The 15,653-nt window shown below is 46.6% G+C and overlaps 1 protein-coding gene across 7 annotated transcripts in view; it reads right to left on the bottom strand.

Annotated features, from left to right (window-relative positions):
• Nucleotides 1-15,653, bottom strand: part of RREB1 (ras responsive element binding protein 1) — a 244,206-nt gene that overhangs the window by 13,034 nt on the left and 215,519 nt on the right. For all 7 annotated transcript variants that reach the window (XM_085607218.1, XM_085607222.1, XM_085607219.1 and 4 more), the window contains 2 exons: nt 15,386-15,575; nt 11,348-14,075 (listed from right to left, as the gene is read on the bottom strand). In XM_085607218.1, coding sequence (XP_085463344.1) covers nt 11,348-14,075; nt 15,386-15,575 — 2,918 coding nt within the window. The remainder of the gene's footprint in view (nt 1-11,347; nt 14,076-15,385; nt 15,576-15,653) is intronic.

Below are 15,653 nucleotides of genomic sequence, written 5' to 3'. Positions count from 1 at the left end.
TTTCCCTACACCCACTTTACACCCCCCGCTGGCATCAGTGCGGCCATGGTCACACCATAGACCAAACTTTGCGGCCCCCTGGAAAATGTTTGGGAGGACCCATGCCCTAGAAGATAGAAAAGGTCTTTAGGTTGTGCTGAAGATCATTTGATTTTCACACTTCCTCCCTCTGGAACATGCTTCATTTATCCCTGTGCACTGAAGACAATCTTCTAAAATTCAGAAAACCCCGACGCATCTCTTATGACTCTTCAGAGATGGAGATACAGCAAACCTTCAGACCTCAAGTCATGCAATTCAAATGGGCCTTGCATGCTCCTCTCCCACACTCTTGCACAAGCCCCTATAACAGTTATATTCTCCATCACTGACACGACAAGCCATCCGACACCTTCTCTGGAAAGCCCTTCTGCACCTTCTTAAATGTACTCCAAAGCAGTATGCTATAGTTTCTCCAGAAATATAAGTGGTAATTGGGCATTTAACTGTCCAACATATCCAACTGCATTAAGACTGATCTGCCTGTGTTTTATTTTTTATTTTATTTTTTTAAAAGGCTCTTTCCTAAGCACGTTTGCCAAAAACATGTGCAGGAAAAAAACAAAGGTATTTAGTGTAACCCAAATTAAAAGTGTATTAAATGATAGATTCGCATTACAAATACAGAAGGCAAAATTCGGTCAACCTGAGCTAAAAATATAATATATATTAATTTTCTCTTTACTGGTTTTTAGACATTATATTCTTTGGGGAAAATGTGAGGAAAGCGACAATAGAAAACATTTGAACGGTAGAAGGTAAAGTTCCCAACTTGCCTAATGGATTGTTGAATTTTTAACTATCCAAAATGCAATAAAGTATTACTACTGAATCACTGCAGGGTATTATTCTCCCAATAACGTTTGGAAGTAGGACAAGTGCGCGTAGTTAATAATTCACTAGGGTGCACGAGTTGCACAGCTTACTTTTGGGTCCGCGGTTTATAATAAATATTAGTTTTGAGTGCCGGCCATTAAGAAAGGCAACTACAGGGCTGAGCAGCTTGCAGGTGGCATCGTTATTATCTTCCAAACTGACTCCTGACTGACTGTAGGAAGGAGTTCTGTAAACATACAGAACTGTGGTCTTAATAGCTTGCTGATCTTGCCCCAATTGTGGCTGAAAATCTCGCTGGTGTTCTGATTCGACCTTATTTTCAATACGCATGGTACTGCCCATCTTGTTACTAGAGCCCATGGCAGACACCGATAAACTGTTCTCTCTCGTAGGGGTTGCCATACATTTGTAGGTCAAGTCTATTAGATCGTGCATGCACTGTCTGTTACGAGGCTTCTTGTGGCTTAGCTCGAACATAGAGGGGCTTGAAGCCCAACCATTGCTTACCATTGGTAGGCTTTCCTTGTCAATCTTTTGGCTGTTTCTCATTTATGTCCCTGATTTTCAACCTTGTGTTTGTCCCTCTCTTGGAGTACTGCCTCCACCATGTGTGTCTGTCTGGTGATTGTGCTATGTTTGCTTTTTTTCTTTTTGAGCATGCAGTCACAGAAAGTGCATGTGTTTTCAAGCCGTCTCCCTCATGTACCTCTTTTGCTGCTAGCTGTCCCAATGTGCTTCTCCCAAACGCCTTCCCTGTTGTGCACTGCATCTGCCCACCTCTTTCCAATGTGTTTTTGTGTCCCCTTCACCTCTTCATGTTGCTATTGACCCCTTTCTGCTTCCTCCTCACCCCTGCTCCTTTACTTCCACTCCCTCATATAATTTTTTTTTAAAACGTATGCACCACTTTTGCACATTTTGGTTTTAGTTAGCGATCCGACTTGGATCTGTGAAAAAAAATGCAGCAGCATCATTTTGTAGGTTTGCCTAAACATGCTGCGCACGCCTACAAAATGAGATGGGTGGTTGCGTAAATGGTTTTTCTTTTTTACTTTGAATAGCTTAAAGAATGCTCTGCAACTGGTTAAAAATCGTTGCTAAGCCAATAGATGGCAAAGGTGAGACTTATTGGCTTTGCTAATGCTTGTTTTTATCTGCGGTAAGTGGCTGCGAATCCTGGGGCAGTTGCTTTTTTTGCAGATCTGTGTTTGCAAGTAGTTTGCAAAATACTAGGCCAACAAATGCTGCTATCGCTTTCTGCAGCGAGAAAAAGTAAGAATACAAGTGCTTGTGAATCCTGAGAGCTCTGCAAAGTTACGGCAAAGGGAGTTGCAGGTGTTTGAGCAATATAAGGTCATGGGGTGAGGCCCTCACGTTCAGATAGGGTGGTTGGTGAATAGAAGGGACCTCCTCGATCTATGAAGACGCGTGACACAACTGCATATTAGCAGTTTGGCAATTACCCAACTGACGAACTCAAAGTTTTTGCAAGCAAATGGATCTATTCTGCTAGTGAGTTTGATAAATGAGCACTCAAATAGGACAGAAAGACATAATGCAATGCGTCAGAGAGAAGTCTAACTAGGTTACAAGCTCTCAGGAAAATACATTGCAAAAATCCTTGACACTGGGTCCCTGCATCATTGCACTCTGTTCTACTGACAAGATCAGCAGTTCTTAACCTGTGGTCCGGGGAATCCTATGGTTCCTTATACCTACTCGGGTCAGTGACTGCTTAAAAAATTAAATATTATTAACAGATTAATAAGGCGTGTATGAATTAAGAGGCAGAATGTAAACATGACCATTTTAAACGTTCTGTAAATATGAAGGAATTGGATATTAGAGGCAAAAAATTATGTTGTCCTCATATGGATTCACAAGAGCATTGCATGCGCGTCAAACAGAATATATAATGGACCATGGGTGGCCTTAACGGAGTTAGAAAAGCTTTAACCTTCCCATTAAGACTTGGAATTGTTATATTAGTTTATATATTAAATATAATATTTCATGATGTGTACTTATTTGATGAATGCTTGTTTGTGTTTTTTGTGTATTATTTTTCAGTTCAAACCATCGAGATTACTTAGGCAAGGGTGCAATAATTACTCAGTGGAAGTCCCTGAACTACAATCATGATTGTGGAGGTCCCCGGATTCCAGTGATAATTAGTCAATAAGTTAAAAACCACCGAACTAGACTGCTTGCCCAGCTCAGACACAAAACGCTGTGGTTTCGAAAAGATTGGCACTGCCCAACATTTGACATTTCTAGTTGACTTTACAGAACTGTTGAAAACAAGTGTGAATGGAGTGACAAGGTGACTGTAATCAGCATTGTCAAGGAGGGACAGAGGTATAAGAGAGAGGCTGAAGAGGAGGAACGACAGAATAGACAACCGAAACAGGAGGAAGCGAGGAGTGGAATCAGAGAGGGAAGAACAGACAAGGAGAGCCGGGATATACAGAGGGGCAGAAGGAGGGAGGGAAAAAATAAGCAAAATGCAGTGCAAGCGTTAAAGCATGCAGATTCAAAGGCAGGAAGAGAGCGCTTCACGTCAGTTGCTCCATGAAGTAGGCCCATGGAATCAGCACATCCAAGGAGACGAGTAGAGGGGGATACCAGAGCCGACTGACCAGAGACGGATATAGAACTGAACATGTTTCTAAATAAAGCCGCCTGCACAACCAAGTCTCAAACCATCCATCACTGAAAACAAGGCCAAGCAGCACAAGGTTGCAGTGCCGCGCCTTGTGTCCCCGGGTTTGTCATGACCTCTACACACCACGCGGCCACCGGTGTTCAGCCAAGTTTCACTTACACCACTCAAACTTACCATTTCTATACTTCCATGTGGGCATGATCTGCTCTTTTAATGTGCTTTAAATGAAGACCTCTGTCAAAACTAGCAAATCAGTTTACACTGTGAATGATCGTAAAATTGTCCATAGCCTACAATTTCTCACTAACAAAACTGAGGAATATTAGCACTTTGAGTGTTCTAAACAAGTGGGTTTTTTAATTGAAAAAGAAAAATTCAGCCGACCCATGAATTTTATCAAAATGCAACAGAGATCGATTAGGGTAATTTAAAGCTTGCGCTAATAAAATTTAGTGGGGCAGTATAAAAGGCACCGGCTTCCGCATAAGTGTGAAATAAGCATAGTGAAGGTATCCTGCGCCTTCCTGTTTGAGCGTGCAGATATTGATACATTTAATGGCACTGCTCCAGCATCGATGCACTAGTTCTCCTGTTGCAGTCACACAGTTACAGCAGTGGATGTTACCATGCAGCTTCCTCTGAGTCCAGAGGCACGCCACAACAGCCGCATCTTTTCAGAAATATTCATACGCAGGCATTTAAGGATATGCAATGTAGTAGGTGTACTTGTGAACATGTGGAAATTCTCAGCAACAATCAATTTGCAAATCAAAAACGAAAAGTTTCTTACCTGTCGGTGTAGTTTTGCAGCTTGAAGATCTTTCTGGATTCACTATGCTGTGCATTATTCCGCGATCTTGTGGTTGGGTCCGGATTCGTAGTCTTTTCTTTTTTTTTTTTTTTTTTTTTTGTAGCCCAGGTGGGCGTCGACGTCCACCATTTGGTGCACCTCCCGTGACGTCGTCGTGCTTCCTGCGGAAGTCCCACCTTTGGGGCGCCATCTTCGGGTTCTTTTTTCCCTGTTTTTTTTTTTTTTTTTTTTTTAACCCTAGGCGATTGATTAATCCTTTTGTCCATATTTCTGTACGTATCCACTTTTTTGATCCTATCCATTTCACCCCCTCTTCCTCCAGCCTCATCTTCCTGGCGGAGGTGGGTGGGTTCGCTAGTGAATCCAGAAAGATCTTCAAGCTGCAAAACTACACCGACAGGTAAGAAACTTTTCGTTTTGCAGCGTGAATCTTTCTGGATTCACTATGCTGTGCATAGATTTTGTAGCGGTTTTCCTATTTTTGTGGTGGCTGGGTGGAAGATGATCGCTGGTCGTTGAAAATGTGTTGTAGCACCTTCTGTCCGACCTGTGCTTCCTTATTCATTTGAATGTCCACGCAGTAGTGCTTTGTGAACGTGTGCACAGATGCCCAAGTTGCTGCGAGACAAATGTCTTGGATGGGCGTGTTTGCCAGGAAGGCAACTGTGGCCCCCTTCTTCCTTGTGGAGTGAGCTTGTGGCCCCTCCGTTAGCTCCTGTCCAGCCTGTTTGTGACAGAATTGGATAGTGAGGGCAATCCACCTAGCGATGGTGCCCTTGGTCACTGGTCTACCCATGAAGCTAGTAGCAAAGGACACAAACAGCTGCTTCGACTTCCTGAGTTCTTTGGTTCTTTCAATGTAGTGCATCACCGCTCTTCTGGCATCGAGGGTGTGCAGGGCCTTTTCTGCATTTGTAGTCGGGTTTTGGAAGAAACTCGGTATCTGTATACTCTGATTCATGTGAAACGCCGACACTACCTTGGGCATGAAGTGTGGGTCCGTCCTCAGGACTTCCCTGTCCTTGTGAATTTGAATGTAGGGCTCCTGTAGCGTTAGTGCTTGAAGCTCGCTCACTCTGCGTAGTGAGGTTATGGCCACTAGAAAGGCAGTCTTCATCGTCAACATTTGTAGATTGGCCTTGTGAATGGGTTCAAACGGCGCCTTCATGAGCTCCGTCAGAACCACGTTTAAATTCCATGCCGGCGGCGGCAACCTTTTCGGGGGTGCCATTCTTTTGGCTCCCTCCATGAATCTCTTCACCACCTGCGAGCTGAAGAAACTTCCACCCTTCTCACCTCTGGTGTAGGCAACGATTGCTGCTAGGTGCACCCTTAGGGAGCTCGAGCAGAGGTTACTCTTTAGAAGGTGTGTGAGGTACCTCAGCACCGTTGAGTCTCTTGTCATTCTGTTGTGCAGGCCCTTCTTCCTGCACCACACCGTGAATCTCTTCCACTTTGCGCTGTAGCACTTTCTTGTAGTAGGTTTCCTTGCCTCCCGTAGCACTCGCATAGTGCTCTGAGGTAACCTTAGGTGTGCGAACTCTAGGTCTTCAGGAGCCATGCTGCTAGGTTGAGGGTCTCTGGCTCTGGGTGCAGGACCTCCCCGTTTTGCATTGAGAGCAGGTCTTTTCTTCGCTCGAACCTGTACGGATTGCCTTGCGCCATTTCTTGAATCTGTGAGAACCATGTCTGCCTCGCCCACTGTGGGGCCACCAGGATCAGAGTCATGTTGCTGGTTCTGCACTTGTCGAGCACTCTGTGCAACAGGGGTATCGGTGGAAAGGCGTAGGCAAATGTCCTCGACCAGCTTATCCATAGGGCATTTCCCTTGGATTGCTGATCTGGTTGCCTGGACGCGAAGCTTTGGCATTTTGCATTGTGGCGTGTTGCAAAAAGGTCTATTGTGGGAGTCCCCCATCTCCGGAAGAGTTTCTCCGTTTCCTGGCCATTGAGCTCCCACTCGTGCGATGCTGAGGTCTGCCTGCTCAGCCAGTCTGCCTCCACATTGTCCTTCCCCGGTAGGTGAATTGCCAGTAGATCTATCCTGAGAGGTATGGCCCATCTCCAAATCTCCTGAGCTAGGGATGAGAGGGGAAACGACTGTGTCCCCCCTTGTTTGTTGATGTAGAACATCGCCGTGGTGTTGTCTGTCTGCACCAACACCCTCTTCCCGCACAGGTGTCTCTGGAATGCCTTCAGGGCTAGCAGTATTGTTTTCAACTCGAGGTAGTTGATGTGGCGGACTGCGTCTGCCGGAGCCCATAGACCCCTCACTCTGAGGTTGTCCATGTGCGCTCCCCATCCCATCTGCGATGCGTCCGTGGTAATGGTCACTGTTGGGCTTGGTGGTGTCAGGCTTCTCCCTGTTGTTATGTTGTCTCTGTTCCACCAAGTTATCTCCTCCTGCACTGCGTGCGTAACAACCACTAGATCCTCCCAACTTCCGTTTGCTTGTGACCATTGCTGTTGCAGCCATTCCTGGAATGGTCTCATGTGCAGGCGTACATTCGGCACCAGCTGGATACAGGACGCCATCATCCCCATCATCTTGCTCACCGCCCTCACTGTCAGAGCTCGCCCCTTCTGGTAGAGCTGCGTCTCCTTCAGTAGGGCATCTGTCCTCCTGTCGCTGGGCACTACTGTACTGTTGAGGGAGTTGATCTGTGCCCCCAGGAAAATCTTTACCTGCTCCGGTTCCAGCGATGATTTTCCCCAGTGGATGGAAAATCCCAGCTTTGTGAGGGTGTCCGTTACGCGTTTTGCGTGCCTCTCGCACTTCTCGCGTGAGTTTGCCTTGACCAGCCAGTCGTCCAAGTAGGGGTATACGTGTATGCCCTGCTTTCGTAGGTGTGCCGCTACCGCCGACAGGCATTTTGTAAAGACCCTTGGCGCTGATTTTAATCCGAAGGCCAGGGTTGTGAACTGGTAGTGTTCCTGTTCGATGTTGAATCTTAGAAGGCCCTTGTGCCTTCTGTTTATTGGGATGTGAAGGTAGGCATCCTTGAGGTCCACGGTGACCATGAAGTCCCCTTCTCTTATCTGTGGCAGTACCTCCTGCAGTGAAGTCATTTTGAACCTTTGTGTTTTGACGAACTTGTTTAGGTACCGGAGGTCCAGTATGGGTCTGAGGTCTCCGTCTACCTTCGGAACCACGAAGTAGTTTGAGTAGACCCCTTTGTTGCGTTCCCTGAACGGCACTGTCTCTATGGCTCCCTTTTGCAGGAGTTTCCGTGTTTCTTCTCTGAGTATTGCCAGTTCTTGGGCCGATCTCTGTCTTTCCTTCGGTTTTCTGTTTGGAGGTCTTTTCTCCAAGTCTACGCAGTATCCGTACTGCACGATGTTCCGTATCCACTTGTCTGTGGTTATGCGCCGCCACTCCTGAAGGTAGAACCTCAGCCTTCCGCCTACCGGTGACGTATGCTCGTAGGCTCTTGGATCTTCTCTTCCCCCTGATGACACCTTTTTGCGCCTCACCCTTGGGGGCCTGACGAGGGTGGGCGTCTTTTTGCGTGCTGAGTCACTTCGAGGAGGGCTGATCGCCCCCTCTCCTCCTTTGGCCACGTCCGTTCCCTCTCCCTCGAAAGGACTGGCCCCGGGGTTGATATTGCCAGCTTTGCTTCTGCTGACTTTGTCCGTGACCTTCGCCCTGCTGACCTTGTTGGAACGCCTGGTGCGACGTCCCCTGTTGGCTTCCACCCCTACCGTAGGGTCTCCTCGAGGGATTTCCTCGTCTCATTCCCCTCAGCTGCAGGGCCCCCATGGACCTCGCTGTCTCGTTCTCCTTCTTGAGCTGGGTGAGCTTCTCGTCCACCGTTGCTCCGAACAGTGTCTCTCCGTTGAAGGGAGTGCCCAGGATGTTGTTCTGCACTTCCGGTTTGAATCCCGAGATTCTTAGCCATGCATGCCTCCTTTCTGTGACCCCTATGGCCATGAGTCTTGCTGAAGTCTCTGCCCCATCCAACGCCGTCTTTATACAGGAGTTGGCGATGTTCTTGCCTTCATCTACCAGGTGAGAGGCTCTCTGGCGGTATTCTTCGGGGAGGTGCTTTACTAGCTCCCCCATTTCATCCCAGTGTTGGTACTGGTGTCTATTTAGGAGTGCATTTGAATTCGCCATGCGCCAGTGCATTGCGGCGTTCCTCTCTACCTTTCTGCCCGTGAGGTCGATTCTCCTGCTCTCTTTATCTGGAGGTGGGCCCGAGGTTGCTGGCACGTTGGCCCTTCTCCTGGCCGTGGAGGCAATGATGGAGTCTGCGGTGACGCTACCCTTGATGTAAGGTGGGTCCAGGGAGGAGTGTTTATACTTTTTCTCTGTCCTGGGCGTGATCGACCGACAGGTGGCAGGCTCCTTGAAGGCTTCTCTCCCCTGGTTCATCACGCTTTGTAGCATGGGGAGGAACTGGCTCCTAGTCTGGATGGGGAGCAGTGTTTCGACGAGAAAATCTGCTTTCGGCCTCTCCTCGTCGAGCTTGACGCCGAAGGCCATTGCTGCGCTCTTCACCACCATATTGTACACCCCGATGTCGTCTGGTGGCGAAGGCCTCGAGGGGTACGTGTCCACGGCCTCCTCCGGGTTTTCGGTGTCGAGATCTTGCCATTCGACGTCGTTGCCGGTAGATGTCGCCGATTCGAAGAACGATTGTTGGTCTTCTTCCTCGGCTTCTTCCTCATAATAGGGCTCCTCTTCCTCTTCGAGGTCCCTTGTCAGCCCTTCGGCGTCGAACTCCTCCTCGACTTCGACGACATCCGCCGCTGAAACCGTTGGAATCTTGAATTCCTTCATCCTGGCGTCGAACTCCTTCCTTTGAAGGATGTTCTCCATTTCGGCCTCGAGCCGCCTCTTCTTTTTCTCCATTTCGGAGATGCTTTCGGCGTCGACCGCGGGCCTCTTCGATGAAACTTGCGTCGACGTCGAACGTTCTTTCTGCGTCGATCGGCCCGTTTCATGGGATGATTTCGACGACCCTTGCCTTTCGGCGTCTTTCTGCGCCAGGGAGTCCTTTTGTAAGGATCCGCTGGGCCTTTTGTCCGAAGTTCCCCCTTTGGTCGTCGAAGTTTTCGGCGCCGGGGCTCCCTTCGTGGACCTTGACTCATTTTTTCTCGAGTCACCCTCGTGTTTTCGAGGTGTTTTTTGATTTGCGCTCGACGATTCTCTTACCTCGTCTTCTTTCTTCTTGTCGGTCTCTACGACCGTGAAGTTTTCGGCTGCCTCGGCGACGTTGTCCTCGTCGTCCGTGTCGAGGCCCAGCGCGTAGAGTGTCGGGGGTTTTCCTTGGCCCTCCATGTTGGCGTTGGCTCTCCTCTGCCTCTCTCTCACCCTGAGTGTCTTCGGAGCGAAGACTGAGCAGGCGTTGCAGTCGATACTCTGATGATCCACCGGTAGGCAGAGGTTGCAGACCGGATGCAGGTCTTTCTGCGCGAACTTGTGGTGGCAGTTTGGGCAGAACTTGAATGGCGTCTTGTCCATTTCGCTCAGGGTCTCTGAGCGTGCATTCTCCAAGGTTGTCGAAGAAAAAGGCTCGCTGGTCTTCTTTCTTCGCGTTCCTGTCGAAATCTGTTCTTTCCTGATGTCTTCTCTTGATTCTATCGATGAAACTCGCTTTTCTTCCTTCTTCCTCCGAGTGAACTTCTGGAGCTTCCCGATGACGATCCAGACCCAACGGCGGAAAAAAGAATCTGAAGATGGCGCCCCAAAGGTGGGACTTCCGCAGGAAGCACGACGACGTCACGGGAGGTGCACCAAATGGTGGACGTCGACGCCCACCTGGGCTACAAAAAAAAAAAAAAAAAAAAAAAGAAAAGACTACGAATCCGGACCCAACCACAAGATCGCGGAATAATGCACAGCATAGTGAATCCAGAAAGATTCACGCTGCAAAACTTTATTTTCCTCCATGGGAAAAATGATTTCATGTGAGGAAACACCTTCCCTCAAATCCCCCGCCAAGTGATGGGGAGTTCCCTCCTGATTCAACCATGTCTAGGAACTTAATCTGGCCTTTGACAAGAGTAGATTTCCAACCACATTTTGGATATTGGTTCATTCTATCAGAAATGTAAGTATATCATTAGGACCTCATCCTATAAGTAGAATGTTGTAGCTACCAGAAACGATTCAAGACTCTTTTTATATCAAACCACACTTTGCACATTAACTGAGATGTTCAGAATTCTTGCTGACTCAGAGAAGAATGTGATCAAATAATCAACCATGTTACCATAGTCCTAACAAGCCATTCCATGCAAAGCATGCATATCAAAAAACACAATAAATCACTTATTTAATACTTACTTTTCTCCTATTTAAAACTAAGTGCTTCCCCTAGCCAACAATCTTTTAAGTTTACCAAAACATATAATGGAACCAACCAACCAACCCAAACTTCAAGCATGTACAGATCACATAAAAAAACATAACTACCCTCCTTGAGAACGGAAATAAAATAACGTAGAGCTTTATCTCGTTCTACATCATAGAAGGGGTGAGCGGACAAATGTATGTAGCTCTTCTGGAGCTCCATCTTAGAAGAAATGGTTGACGTGGACTGTGTTGTGGATGGGATGGGAGCTTCCTGCAAAAGGTAGCAACTGCTGACTTGGGGTAGATTAAGAACTCTTGTGTATGCATTGTAGATGGACAGTAGATTAGTAACATTTAAAAATAGGGGTACAGGTGCCACTTTTCCAAAAGCTCTTGCATGTGTCTGTCTCATCAGACATCACTGTGGTGGCCCCACTTGGATGGGGACATCCACTTGGTGCAAAGACTCTTCAGATGGGAGAGGCCACACATTTTCTGCTACGGTTCCCTGTTCTTTTAACTATTATGTTGTAAAAAGTTATTTAGACAAGCGAACTGTTGAAAAGAAACAAAACTGGCAAACCCATTACACTGTCAAAACTTAATTGGGTTGATATAGTTCACTTTACACACTGCATATACTCCGGCAGACGTCGAACATTTAAGACAAAGCCTGCTAGCACAATACTCCTACCTGTGTGAGTGAGCATATGTCGCTGCATGGAGCTTGCCCAAGGAAAGACTCTTGGGCAGTACGGGCAGGTGATTTTTTGCAGGGAGTTGGAGTAGGAGTTCCTTTTTCCTCTTAGCAGCTTATCTTCTGCCATTTCCCTTTCATCCTCACTAGTCCCAATTTGCTCCGCTTCTTCTTTCACGTCCTGTGTGGACTGCAGGTAGGGGCTGAACTTGTTAGTGTCTGTGTTTGCCAGCATCTTCTCTATGCTTGCGAACTCGCCGCTTGATTCCAAGTCAACAGCAGGGGCCTTGGGCTTATTTTTTGTCCCTTTCTTTCTGCCTCTTCTTTTAGGCGCTCCGACCGCAGACACTTCTGAAGAGACGCTCTCAGTTACTTTTGAAGGACAGCCCAAGTCAGGGGTGAGCTCACAAGGTTTTGTAACATCTTTTTGCATGGATGTTACAGGTCCCGGTTTTGGTTTGGACATCACCTGCTTTTCCGAGACACTTGAACTGCTGGCTGCTGGGGGGTGAGTCTCGGTAATCTCAGTTTTTAGCAAGGCTGGCGCTGATGAGACAGAAGAAATGATTTGTGCAATGGAAGCCAGAGGAGGCAGTTCTCTGGTTTGGGGAGGCTTTGGTAAAAGAAGAGGTGGCTTGGGCCTTAAAGGACGGAGAATTGAAGAGTTTGAAAGGAGAGCAGGAGATATAACTGGAACAGTCAAATGCAGAGGAGCTTTTATTGGCTTGGAATGTTTGAAGGACGTGTGATGGTTGACAGCATTACTTTCACTAAAAGCTACAGAAGACTGATTACCATTGCAGAGCTGGTCAACAGGCTCTGGAGCTTGATCTGATTGATTGGCTTCACGCAGAACACTGTCTTTTTCCTTTTTAAGGTTCTTAGGGATGGACAGATCTATTGGCTCCATAGAAGAGTCGTCGTGGATTTGGGGAGGGGAAATATACAATTTCTCCGGTTTCACTTGGGAGATACCAAGATTCTTGTTCTTTTTGGAGAAGTCTAAGGGTTCATCTAGATCTACGGGAAAGCTGCTTACTGGTTCAAGTTTAATCTGGTAGTGAGACAGAGACCCATGCATAAATCCATTCTGTGAACCAAAGAATTTAGGAGTTGGCTTGCGATCCAGGTAAGTGCTGACCTCTGACAGCGTGGACTCCGGTTGTCTAATGTCCACAGACAGAATGTGTTTCTCGATTTCCCGCTCCTGTATATGAAGATGCTGTTTGAGGATGTGGTGAATACAGTTTCGTTTTGCTGAAAATGCTGTGCCGCATTCTTTGCATTCAAAAGGTTTCTTCTTCTGTAAGCCACTGTGTGTTCTAAGGTGAATACGAAGCGCTCGATAGTGTTTCAAGTCGTCACCACAGTACTTGCATACAGTGTCCGGAGAGCACATTGCATCAACCAGGTCTGTTGTATTACTTGTGACATATTCAATGTTTTTCTCAATGTCCTTCCTTGTGACCTTCAGGTGTTTTTTACGCAGGTGTCGTTCGCAATTGGCTTTCACAGTGAATGGATAGTGGCAAATTTTACAGATATAGGGTCGTTCGCCACTGTGTGTCCTCAAATGCCGAATCAGTGCTGCCTTGTCAGCTGCAATGTAGTCACAGATGTTGCACTGATAAGGAGAGATGCCCAAGTGCGACCGCATGTGAGCTCTCAAGACTCCAGAGAAGTTGAATATCTGGTCACAAAAACGACAAGGATACAGAACCTTCTTTGTTGCAGGAGCTTTTTTGTTTGCTGCCCCATCAATGGTGTTTTTAAGGCCCACTTCTGGGATTTCTTTATCTATTTTCCTTTCTAAATCCAAAGGCAAACCTGATTCTGTCAATGTATCTTGTTCCAATTGCAACTTCATTTCAATCTGGTTTATGGAATTAACAGTACGCTGGACAGACAACTGAGCAGAAGTATTAGGCTGTGTTGCTGATCTAGACTGTGGAACTAGGGAACTGCATGCATAGTCTGCTGTGCTGCTGTTCTGCCTCACCAATGGCGGCATTGGAAGGCTTGGGCTGATGCAGCCTGGGGAAGCCTGCTGGACATTGACCAGTGGATCGGGCATAGAGGCAGCAGCAAGCATCCGAGGAGTAACTGGTGGCTTTGGCTTGAGGACAGGGACATGCTTGAGAAGGGAATGGGAGGAGGAGGTGGAAAGCACTGGAAGACTGATCTGAGATGGTGCAGACGAAGCCATCTTTAATATCTGCTGAATGTCCGCCAGCTCTGCAGAGAAGGGCTTGACTACAATACTGCTGTCAGGATGAATGATGAATCCCTTTTGGAAAGGCTGAAGGGATAGGAGCTTTACGTTGTCTTTTGTAGGCTGGAAGACGGAGAAAGCCCTACCCGCAGATGGAGAGTCCACTGGAGGCAGGTTCTCCATGCTGGCGCTGCGGGGTTCCTGAGGTAGGTTGCTCTTCAGCGTTTCGAGCCATATTGCTTGGAAGTCATCCTGGGTAGGATCCTCCTGTTGGACTTGCTTCGTCTCTTTGGTCAGTTGCAAGCCCAAGGATGACATGAAGGCCGTCTGATCTTGATCTTCTGCAGCTGGGCTCTTCGTGTCTGCATTGAGAGTTTCACTTTCCTGATCCTCTTTGTGGCTTTTCATATGTAGTTTGAGTGCAGACGGCATGGGAAACGCTTTGTTACAGATCTCGCAGATAAAACTGTGAAATTCACTGATGCACCTTCTCAGATTTGTTTCACACCAGACCTGGATCCATAAACACAAGAAAAAGAGAAGTAAGAAACATTTTAGCTGGCCCAGAGCAGTAGAAGAAATAAACGGTGTAGAATGACATTTCGAAAAGAAAATACTAACCATTTTACTAAATGATAACGCCTTCACTACATGAGCAAATGGGTAATTTGTGAATTTTAAAATACACACTTGTTGAGAGTTGAGGGGAGGAGGTAGTTCAGATAAATTAGATCTAGTTACCATGAAACTCATACTAAAATCAATAAACATGATGAAAGCAAGGTCTCAATAAAAATGTCAAAAGTGCAGCAAACATAATAAACAGAGGGCACATCCAGACGCATCTATTAATATACACTGATTTGAGAAGAGTGAGGAAGGTACATGGAATTGTGAGACTTCAGTCAGTGACAGAGTACTTTGCCTGATGAGTTCTTTTTCGGCTTTTATTACTGAGACAGTTATCCAAGGTCAGGGAACTGGAGGAATATACAGCCGAGTGTGGACAATGTTGAATAAATAAAGGAGTCCCTCAACATGCCCTTTCCTCTGGATCAAACTCTGTCTTTTCGGCAGGGGAGGGAGAGCGAGTTATTGTTTTGAGCTTTTTCTACTGTTTTCTTTAAAATGTAATTTTTTACATGAATCGTTGCAAACTTGATTGTTATATACTTAAAGTGAGCAGGAAGTGTTAATTGCTGTCTACATTTGTGCAGTCTTTTATTGCTATCATTTTATGAAAATAAGAGCACAATAGTTTAAAATAAATCCTGTTTGGGGGGGAAAAACCCTCATTTTCCAATATACGTGGGGTCATTTAGGGATTGGCAAAATGGAAGAATTGATGTAATTTTGTTGTTCTTCCATACCGCCAAATTAATGGTTCCACCGCTTACTTTAGAGTTGGAGTAACTGTTCATCTTTCCGCCAGTGGAGCATCAGCAGCCACCAATGGTAGAAACCTTGACTCACTGGTATTTCCACCAAAGAACCAGCGTGGCACAGTGTCAGCTGCCCTGCCATATGTAGTGCAAGAGGATCCCCTTGGATTTTCCAAACACTGTGTCAAGCGTGGCAGAGCTATTCTATTCAGATAAAAAGCCCAACTTTAAACGTCACATTGAGCACAGGCTGAGGTTGGTCAAATTTTCCTAACTAGGTTAAAAAAAGCTTCATGGGGTATTCCATGACCTTAATATAACTCTCCAAAAACGGCGCAACATAAATTTACAATTAAACTTTTTTCCACTTCCACAAATAAAATCCCTAGCTCACAAAAGATGCAAGGCAACAATTTGGGCAGCAGCTTGTGATGAGCTCACCTGAGAAATAATGGGAAATTTTCGACACGAGAAGTCCATGAAGGCCAAATCGTTGAAACCTGCTGGGATTGCGGGGTTATTCTGGATGAAAGGCTTTCCCGAAGGGTCTCGTGGGATCTGCTTGTGAATGACCGCATTGTGGCGGATCAAGCCCCGATGAGTGCGGAAGGTGATGCAACATGTATCACACCTGCAAAGGAAAAAGCCAGTCAAAAGGAGTTTTTACCAATGACAGATGGAAAAGATGGAGAGCAAGGGAACCAAATAA

This window comes from Triturus cristatus, chromosome 5_2 (genome assembly GCF_964204655.1).
Source record: "Triturus cristatus chromosome 5_2, aTriCri1.1, whole genome shotgun sequence".
Taxonomy (NCBI): Eukaryota; Metazoa; Chordata; class Amphibia; order Caudata; family Salamandridae; genus Triturus; species Triturus cristatus.
The sequence above is the reverse complement of the archived record's forward strand: the minus strand, read 5'-3'. Positions and strand labels throughout refer to the sequence as shown.